This window comes from Papilio machaon, chromosome 13, assembly GCF_912999745.1.
Source record: "Papilio machaon chromosome 13, ilPapMach1.1, whole genome shotgun sequence".
Classification (NCBI taxonomy): Eukaryota; Metazoa; Arthropoda; class Insecta; order Lepidoptera; family Papilionidae; genus Papilio; species Papilio machaon.
The window spans coordinates 2586901-2597910 of NC_059998.1; the positions used below are offsets into that span (position 1 = coordinate 2586901).

At 29.4% G+C, this 11010-nt stretch overlaps 1 protein-coding gene across 2 annotated transcripts; it reads right to left on the reverse strand.

Annotated features, from left to right (window-relative positions):
* Nucleotides 1-36: 36 nt before the first annotated feature.
* Nucleotides 37-8661, reverse strand: LOC106717794 (transmembrane protein 120 homolog). Of its 2 annotated transcripts, XM_045680744.1 has the most exons (9): nt 8449-8661; nt 7935-8053; nt 6476-6649; nt 6228-6320; nt 5890-6107; nt 4670-4893; nt 3878-3967; nt 1280-1432; nt 37-161 (listed from the first exon to the last, which is right to left on the reverse strand). In XM_045680744.1, the coding sequence occupies exons 1-9, from the start codon at nt 8509-8511 to the stop codon at nt 117-119; spliced, it is 1179 nt and encodes a 392-aa protein (XP_045536700.1). In that variant the 5' UTR covers nt 8512-8661; the 3' UTR covers nt 37-116. The 2 variants fall into 2 exon arrangements, with proteins under 2 accessions (XP_045536700.1, XP_045536699.1); XM_045680743.1 differs by lacking the exon at nt 3878-3967.
* Nucleotides 8662-11010: the final 2349 nt, after the last annotated feature.

Sequence of the window (11010 nt, forward strand, 5' to 3'; positions counted from 1 at the left end):
ATGTATGTAAACATCAAAGACAGTGAATATGAAAATATAAATGGTATTTTATTAGTCCACTTAACACTGATATTTCATTCGCCCAATCTGTTAAATCACATTTATTAATACTTTGATTATTCCGATTTCGCTTCCACCTTATTTTGCCTCCATTTTTGTTCCTGCAATCATCAAAATTCGTTTAGTTTGTGATACGATGTAAAGGTACACAAAAAATAGGTGATAGTGCATTTGTTAGTTCACAATTATTACGCTATTGTACAAAACACAATTAATCACCGAAGGTTTCTAAAACCAAAAACTCCGTTTAAAACATATCCCTTTTATTATTTTTGACAAAAGAGATAACAATATGTTTTAAACGGGGATCTTGGTCTCTGAAACCCACGAATAATAAAAGACATTGTTATAAGGAGTAAAAATAGAATTGTGTTATTAAATAGTGAATAATTGATGTTATTACGAGAAGGTAATAGTAAAGTTAATTTACAATGTTTATCGTTCGTGGTTGTCTTCAAACGTGTTATAATTTTTTACCCCAATTTATAAGAATGTCTAAATAAAATTGTGAAAAGTTAAGGAGTTTTCAATTTGTAGTGCAAATACTATCAAACACTAAAATGCTATTGCTTGCCTAAAAATAACCACTACCAATAAACGTTACATTAAATCTGAGACAATAATATGTATAATTAGTTGGTTAATTTAAAAAAAAACTACTTAGTATTTTGGAAAGCCCTTACCCTCCGCTATTAAAGGCGAAAATAAAAGCAAATAAAAATTATAAGGAAACCTTTTTGCGGCAAAGGCGACTGGATCTAAAACTCTTGAAATCAATCACATTGTAGCTTAGTGCAATATTTACTGTATTATAGCATATAGTAATTATAAAAGCTTAATTTGTAATTTTGCAAAGTTATATAACGGTTCAAATAGATGTAAACTGCCGTTATGTTTGCAAGGCAAAAAATCAAGAGAAATTTCTGACAAACTCCACTTGTTATCGCCTAAATTGGCTTCTACACAGTTTTTGTTTCTGTATATGTATTTAAAAAGTACTACTGGGCGCCCATTATTCGAAATTCGACCTTGAATTCGTAATATTTTTTTTATTATTAAATCATCGGTTCTCGCATTTCCTTAATAAGTGGTGTAAAGTTCTCTCTTCTAATATTCATATGATAATAAATCTGAGCTTTAATTTATATTTTCCCAACACGACACTTCAATGATTCAATAACCATGTTTTGTGTTATTTGTAGAAACTGTCTAAACATACCAATACGGCGAATTCGTTGGAAAGGCGATATGCAATAGCGCGCAATTTGTAGCGTAGTTTCAAACCGCTTTTGCCTTTCTTTTTCAATACCTGAAGTATTGTAAACATGTTGCAACAGTGCAAGATTAAAAACAGCACAGCCAGATATGAAACCTGCATCGTGTCGCCGAAAACAAAAAAAAAATACATATAAAAAAAATTACAAACACAAAAAAGGCTGCAAATGAAAAACAGATTTATTAATTCAATATAGCATAAATTAATAAAAAATAATCTAATACATTGAATCTTAGGATATAAATTATAAGTTACTTGTAAGTACATTATTAATCTGTTATGGGTAATATAATATTCGTTCTTTACAATGTAGCATCTTTAAAGGCGACTCTAAACTGTAGCGTTTCAAATGCGTGGACTGAATAACAAAATAACTAATAAACATAAGGTTTAAAATATAAATTGACTAGTTACATAAAAGATAATGTATCTATAATTTCCTAAAGCATTTTGCTTCACACAAAGTGATATTTATAGTTTCCACAAGGAACAGAAAAATAACTTTGTGTTTCCTTGAAAAAAATTTTTGGTTATAAATTTAAATAGTAAGCAATTACTAGGAACATTATAAGTAGCAAATATAGCTTACAAATTGTTTATGTATTTAACATTGGTAGATTGCGGTAGTAGGTAGAATAAATTTTTGCACACTGGTAACCCTAAAAACATATGCGTCCCATGTCAATGTCAAATAACTGCCATGAAATCCTCGAACTATAATTAGCAATAACATGCATATTTAAATGTAAAAATAATTATTGTAAGTCCAATGTCACAAACTTTAAAACCGTGCAATTTTTATTTTTAATATTAATTTTTACTACAAATAAGAATAAAACTAATTGTTTGTAAAAAAAAAACTAACAAATGCTTTGACAACTTAAATTTATTACCTACTTAAGCTATGGTACCCATTTGAAAAATACTAAGTGGAGAATTGTGATGTCACTATTTACTGAATAAAATACATTATCTACTTAAAATAATCCATAAATAAATTAAATATATAGCAAAATCAACCGTTGCTTTTCTTAAAAATAAAAATTAAAGCAAAAAAAAAGAATAACAACTAAAGCAGACAAATTCAGCTAATGTTGAAAACAAAAAGTGGATTCCATTTCCACTGCCAAAACACTCGACCAAAAAAATACTGTTTTCCCTCTAATTTTTCTTGAATAAATTGAGAACAAAATATTTTTGGACACTATCAATAGTGGAAATTTAAGGTTCACTTACGGTATAATGATATCCACATTAACGTTACGATACAAACAACCGCAATATATTTATAATATAGTCAAAGAAGGATATCTAGCCAGATGAGATGCGCTACTTTCGCGGTTAACACAAGTTATAATGTAAAAGCTATATGGGCATAGAAAACGGCATAAAAAGGCTAGAAAAAAGATGAAAAGACAGCTTTACAGGAGGGCGATAGTTGGTTATTAAAAATTTAGTTTAATTTATGTCCACCGGGTCAGATATCCTTCTTTGTCTATATATTAGAATTGATTGGCAAATCATACACTTAAAAGCTTGAAAAAAATGTGGGTGTGAAAAAAATTGATAATTGAAAACGTTACATACTAATCAAATACATGCAACACTAACGTGAATTTTGAAAGCTGGTACATCTGTACAACATCTGTTTATATTTATATTAATAATTTATATTTACGGGACTTTTACAGTAAAAAATCACGGTTACAATAAAGAATTAGTTCAAATAAAGTAAGGTTGACAAAATCTGCAATCCAGAATTTAAAAAAAAGCGACAAATATTACAAAATCAAATACAAAAAAAAATGCACAATAATTTATGTAATCGAGATAATCGTTCGCCTATCACTTTCGAATGTATTGTAAAAAAAAAAGAAACTTGAGATTCGACATGTGAGAATTGTTAAAAATATCATAATTTACAAAACATTCTTTCAGATATATACATATTAATATCTAAGTATAACGTAATTTTTTTTAATAATAGGATTGAACAATTATACTTTTAAATATACAGTTAAAAAAAATAACGAAATCTGTGGCAATATTATTTACAACTTCATATTACTCAAGGCATTGAGATTTTAAAGCACTAATTAATATGCAACTTGCGTGTAGATCTACAAAAAAATGTTTATACATATTCAAGAAGAAAAAAACATACTAAATTTGCCGTACTCAAATAAATTAGCATTAATTTATGGCAACACTGAAAGTTGTATTAAAATGTAACAAAAAAATTACATTTAAGAACCAAGAATTAATACTTATTAGTCTAATAATTTTATTTTATTGTGATTATGTTGATGTGAATAGATACAATCTTTCGATAGTCTATGTTTCAGTGTTACCATGTTTGTTCGAAATTTATTTTTCCACGAAGGGAATTGCCGCGCGACCGCCATTTTTGTAAGGCTCGTTACCACTGGGGTGACATTACAAAAGTCGAGATCGTACGCATCTTGTCGTTTAATAGAAAATTCGTTAAAACGTTAACTAGTAGATAGGTGCGTTTGTTGTGCAGCTGTGTTACAATGTTACCTGCTCGTTGAGCTTCTGTGGTATGACCATGAGAGTGGTGGCCGTGTTCCCGATGCCGATCGTCAGGAATGATATGCTTAACGCTGGCACCTGTTGTTTTTGTGGCACACCCATATATGTTATGTATCACAGTAGAATAACAATAATTTGTTAGTTTACAAATTTAACTGCTATGTTTCGCTTTTAAGTTATATAGAAATTACGATTAAGTAAATCAATAAGTTTGATCTAATAAAGTATGTTATATCTTAAACATTATGCAGCGAAATTTGTTCTCTAGTAGATAAAGTTAGGTTAGAATCAAATATAATTTGACTAAATACAAAGTAATTAATAAATACGTACATTACAAGAATATGAAAAGTATACATAGATAAAAGTGGAAAATAATACATAGAAAGTCTTAAAACTTTAGAAATCATGGTAATAATTAAAAAATAAGAAGTTATTTTGACCTTGAAATAATAAGAATACATAAATAAGTTCATAGTTAAAGGTCATTGGTACAGATAAAATAAAATTAATGAAAAACAAAAAAAACGGTATTACAGTAATCTATAAATCGCTGGTTATCAGTAAATACATAGATTACTGTCTTCACAGTCAAGATTAAAGTAACTTATATTAATGATTGTAAAGAAATATTTAGTTCAAAATAGAAGTATATCGAAAATGTAAAGATAAATAAATTTAAATCAGTCTTTAAAAAAAAATTGTGATACATTAATTCTAAATTGAGCAAAATTTTTTTTTAAACTAAAAAAATAAAAAATAAAACCTTTTTTTACATACCTGCCATGTAGCTTCAGGATGATAGCTGATATGGTACAATGTGTACGCAATGTACAGTTGGAATATGTAGCCTCCGAAGAGGAAAGGCAGGAGGTAGGAGAGTCCGCGCCACATCCATGAATGGAAGCCTTCTATAGTAATGTCCATATTATGTCTTGCGCCCAGCGCTTTAAGTCTATATAGCACTCCACTTTGATATCTGAACTGCATAAATTGGACTACGCCTGTGGAAAAAAAAATTATATAATATTTATAAAGTATTGAATCTTTTATTTACAATATGCTCTTTAGTTTTAATTTTATTGAAATTTGTTCAGATCTGGTGCATTAATAATTTTTAATATATCATAAATTTACTTGTGTCGTTATATTAATCCTACCAATATAATAAATGTGAGTTTAGATGGATGGATGTTTATTAGAAGGTAATCTACAGTAAGGCTTAACGGATTTCGATGAAATTCCTCATAAGATGTAAATACAAATCTAGAAAAACACATAGGCTAATAACATCTTCTACATCTGTACCAAATTTCATCAAGATCTGTTGAGCCGTTCCGGACCTACCTTCAAGAAACATTCATCCATCTAAACATTCGCATTTATAATACCACTAAGATATATATAGTTGATTTATATATATTTTTTTTTTAAATATAAATGTATTCAGTTAAAGATCACTTCTTTGAAGCTCTCTAATCAATATTTAATCAGTGATTAACGACGAATTGCATAATACTTAATGCACACTGACTATTAATCAAAATAACGTTATATGTATCAAGCGTGTATCGCGCGATCATAATTATCAGAGTACTTTCTAGTACATTAATAACGATATAAATGAAATTGTATCAATTTAATAATTAAGAAACATACAATAAAATAAAATCTTTAGGAAAGTTGTAAAGAATGTTTTTTTTTTTCAAATAAGTATCGTATGAATTGAGTAATGTAAACATAACTTATATTTTTGTTAAATGAACTATTGAGAAATAAAAAATCTAATATATAAAATTCTCGTGTCACAGTTTTCGTTGCCATACTCCTCCGAAATGGCTTGACCGATTTTGATGAAATTTTTTGTGCTTATCTGGTATCTATGAGAATCGGCCAACATCTATTTTTCATAAGCCCCCCCATTTTTTAAATGCGCGCGGACGGAGTCGCCGGCGACAGCTAGTATCACCTATAAAAATTAGTTGGATATCCATACTTACTAATATAAGCAATAAACCACATAAAGGTGTGTCTAAATTCATTCCATGGTGTATTCTGCGGCCAGATGAGCAGTATGCCGGCAACCACTGTTGATATGAAGTGATGCAGTCTCCACCAGCCTTTAATCCTTGACCCATTGACCTTCAGAATGCTCTCCCTTATTGTCAATGTACAATAATACCATACCAAAAGGAATATTAATATCAATTGTAGAGGCCTGAAATAAAGAAATGTTTTTTGCTTTAAAAAAGCTATGTACAGAGTTTATATATCAAACTGAACTTAGTATATAAGTGACAACTTAAGTAGCTAAAAGATACAATATCGAGAATATTACCTGAAATTTATATAAAGGTTTGCGACGGCCAACACAAATGCTATTGCACTAAGTATTAACTTGAACTTTTCATATTCATCTTTATATTTGAATCTGTAAGGAATAGAGGTACATATTTTATTTCTTTAAGTCATTTGTTAAAGAAGGAAAGCTATTTAACAACTAGATGACTTGCACATTGGTAGAGTTACAAGAAAAAAATGGCACATGTTTTCCTTTCGTATCTTCATACTCGTGCTCGTACTTACTTGTCATTTTTATTCAAAATAGATACATTAACGTTTCCGAGAATAATCCTTAAATACAGACTGTTCTGTTTGGGCAAAGTGGCTTCTATTTCGTGTAGCATAGCTTTCCTTTTCATTATCTCCTTTTCGAGGTTCGCAACACGCTCATCTTTCGTCAAACCTTTCTTTTCTAATCTGGAAATTAAGATTATATGTTGATAATATTTTAGTGTTAGCCAGAAATGTGAAAGACATGATAATTTTATTTAATTGATGATTTAATATTATGTACACATCAAGGGTCTGCATAAAGACTTATTTAATAAAAATCCACCTTTTACCTAAACAAATATAAGCAAACTATGTTTTAAATAGTAGCCAAAGTTGGTTAACATTTAGTAAGGCCCATGTTTGCCCCACAACTACTACAAAGAATTGTCATATTTATTGCTTATTATACTGTATTTCAAGTGTTCCTTTTACCCTACATAGATTAAATAATATTTAATTTTATCAGAAGTATACATTGCAGTTGCTTACAATCTGACAGGAGTAAAATTTTCAATGTAATTTTGTTTTTTTTTTAAGTTTAAATGTGGCCTTTTTATTTAAGATGTTATTATATATTTAAATGTTATTTAAGTATTTGGCCATCAATCTTTTGAACCCAGAAGTGTAAATAGCAACAATATTAATCAAAATTAATATAATCTTTCTTTTTCTTATCTAATCATAATTTAATCTGTCCAGAAATTAATCTATACATAAAACTTATTTACTTTCATCTTACAAATAAAATGTAAATCAATTAGAGTAGAAATGACATTGAATAAACATTAGTTGTGGAAATATATTATTTAAATTTATTACTATAAGTAAAAAATGTACATTGCTTGCTTTAATAAATTATTTTTTTATGCTTACATTGGTTTTAAGACTTAACTTTGTATTTCCCTATTTAAATTGTGTCTACATTTAATTAAGGAAGCAAGAAAATTATCTACATAATACTAGCTGTCGCCCGCGACTCCGTCCGCGCGCAGTTAAAAAAAAAACAAAATGGGGGGGGGTTTGAAAAATAGATATTGGCCGATTCTCAGACCTACTGAATATGCTCACAAAATTTCATGACAATCGGTCAAGCCGTTTCGGAGGAGTTCAAGTTTGAACCCCGTGACACGAGAATTTTATATATAAGATATTTAAACTTAGATAAAAATAATTATGATTAATAAAAAATAAATTTTAGCTTCTACTGATGTTAAAAATGGTATATCTTTTATTCCTAAAAAGCATCAAACTAGGTCTTTCTAGTGAAAATTTTCTTCATGAAAGACTTGACGAAATAAGAATTTATTAAGTTACTCTTACTTAAGTCTTTATAATATTTACTTTAGTATTAGAAATGATAATCTTTACTAACACATTGAATTGAAAACATATGCATGATAAGAGAATGATTGGATATGTAGTATCTGACCTCTTGAGTGCACCATTTATAACAGACATTCTATATCTTTGATGATTGAGTTCCTTGACGCATGCAGCTTGCAGCTCCCCCACTTCCTCCAACTTTGTTGCATAATCCTTATTTATAGTCTGGAAAAATCGGAATGTTACTTATTTTTCTTTATTGATAGTGATAAAGTAATAAATTTGAAGTTAATTTCAAACGTGATAAAATTTTATTATTTTTAAATTACTAAACTATTTTGATTTTCACAATAGGAATTTCGGGTATCTAATATAAAATCACAGATATATTGCTAATAAATAACATTCTTGCACGTAATTAAAACGTATACCAAGTAGGAATTTCGTTAATACGTCAAAGCGAATGGTAATAGGTAATCAAGAATGAAAAACATAAAATTATTAGCATTCATCAGTAACAATTCATATTAAGGGTAAAGAAAGTTTATCCAAAGGATTAAAGTTCATGTGAAGAACTAAACAATGGCTAATGTGTACCGAGAATCAATCAGTTTACATACCTCGAGTCGTTTGTAGTCTGCAAGCAAATCCTGCCACTCCTTCATACATTCTTCGATATCCATTTTTGCAGTTGCAAATTTAAGATAAACAAATTGAAGGAATAGAAATAATATATTGAGACCTTAGAAATAAACTTTAATTCTAATGCCCATTGCTTCCTCTGCTATAAATTGTCAAGATGTGCGGGTATATGCGGCGTGTCAAATGATGACTTTTATAATGACGTTCAACAATTAACATTGACAATGACACGGACGAAACTGGATAAAATAGTTGACAATTGAAGATGTTACCAACTAAATAATTGTTTAAAATGCCTTTTTGGTGGGATTAGTACATCAATTTCCCCTGAACTAGTACCCCAAGGGGTAATAGATGTCCAAGTGTTTTTCCTGTGAAAATTTCAACATCTTTGTAGTATCGTAAAATCGCGCCGAGAACAATTATTATTGTTCATCTGCTTAAAAGAAAACATTTCATGTTTTATAAAATATTAACAAAAGTAATAATAATTTTATATGACAGTACTGATGACTATGATTGATATTATACACATGCTAGATTTTTCATACATGTCTAAGTATACCCTAGGGTACCCAGATTTGAGGTAACAGATGGACTAACCCACCAAAAATTATTGTATTCACAAGAGGGGACGAACAGAAGGTGATTCTTTCCCCTTCCTATGCGTCCCGTTATCTGTTAAATCCACTTACCCTTCCCATTCTTTCCTTATAAGAATAAAAGGAAGAGAGGACCAACATTAGGCCTCTAGATCCACACACATCAGGCGAAACGCGGATTTTTTAAAGAGAAGCGGGAATACTGCTTACAGAGGATCCGCAGATGCGTTGCCGGCTTTTGACATGGTGATACGCTCGCTTCTTGAGGGACAATAAGTCCTAGCGGTTTAGATATACTGCCGAGGGCAGACCATTTTACAATGCGGCTGTGCGAGGTAGAACATTATTTTCACTTCACGCCTGTCTTGTGTCGTCGTGGTATTACACCGGGCGAGCCAGCCCATATGTGAAACAGATGTCGATGCTGGCGTCTATCACTGTTATCTGATTTTTATTTGAATAACACAATATCAAAAACTTTGAATCTATAAATCATGATATAATGTTTTCACTTTTAGCGTTATGAACTGATTTAAACACCTTTACTATAATTAGAAATATTATAACGTACTATAATCATCAAAGTGCGTCAGTCCACTGCTGACCTTTGGAAATGTTTTAAGGTCGAGGTACTTTGTTAATATTGTTGTTATATTTTAAGGGTAAGGAGAAAAATACAAAAGTGTAAATTATATATTTAATTGATTTATTTACAGAAAATATTAGACCAAATCCTATTAAATTTTGGTTGTAACTTTCTATATAAAGTTGACAAAAACAGTGATTACATGCTGTATATACAAAATCCTCAAGTATACTGTCTCAGTGAACTGGTTGCGGTAGATCTTGTATGTGGCCGGAGGATTTTGTTTGGATACAAATATTAATATTAAGTTAAGCAAAAACGTTGGCATGAGTGCAAATACTATTATTATTCGTAATACAAATTTCTTATTCTTGTTTAAAATACATTATAGTTTGCAAGCTTTAAACATAAGACTTCACTCTAATTTCACTCAAGGAGATTATACGATATCTCTTCAAGTGCTAAGAAAAATCAAAATTAGAAACAGCTACTGAATCATCTACAATTCAAATAATTTTTTAAGCATCGCAAGCAATCTAATGCAGTCTTGAAAATCTATAAAAGCTGAATTTTTTTTTTTATAAACAGTTATCTAAATATTAATAAGTACTGACTTCAAATTATAAAAGATAGAAAGAAAGTATTTCTAATTATAATATAATCTCCTTGATCAATATTTCCCAATATACATATATTAAGCAATTATTTTGCGGTGCCACGATATCATCGGTATAAAAAGTCTATTAAAGTGGAAGAAACAACTATATATTATAGAAAATTTCATACAATCTATACGACATTCTGAATTCAGCATTCACAAACATTAGTTAGTCCAATATAGCCTTTATCATCCAGCATGGCACCGCTGCAAATACTCTTGTAGTTAATTAACTCACATATTAGCACTGCAAAGCATCTACTTATGACCATACTCGACTATGTCTATCACTATATCTAACATTATCGGGCAACCAAACTTTTCCATCTCAGAAATAAATAACTAACGTTAAGAACAGAGTTAAGTTATATCAAAGTTGCAACTAGCTACCTCGGAAAGGAGCTACAATTAAAAAAAAAACGTATTACTAATTATATCACACACTTCAATTTATGTAAATTTCTAGTATGATATAAAGATAGTATTTAAAATTAAACTGTTGCAAAGTAATTATTCTATTATTATCGGCTTATATTATAGTGAATTTCGTTTGAGACATTTAAACTAAATGCTGGTAAATAAATAGTTAAAAAAAAAACATTTGAAAATATAACACTCTAACTTATAGTTAAAGTTTTGATTCAACCAAAACTTAAAATAAGTCGCTATTAAAAAGCTATCCGTTAAAAACCAA

What these genes read in the sequence shown, in the direction of transcription:
- LOC106717794 (XM_045680744.1), bottom strand. Translation starts at nt 8,511, where the DNA reads ATGGATATCGAAGAATGTATGAAGGAGTGGCAGGATTTGCTTGCAGAC. An exon ending in ATTTTGAATAAAAATGACAA is followed by an intron (nt 6,321 to 6,475) that starts GTAAGTACGAGC and finishes TATTCCTTACAG; the next exon opens with ATTCAAATATAAAGATGAAT. An exon ending in ATCCTGAAGCTACATGGCAG is followed by an intron (nt 3,968 to 4,669) that starts GTATGTAAAAAA and finishes CAAAAACAACAG; the next exon opens with GTGCCAGCGTTAAGCATATC.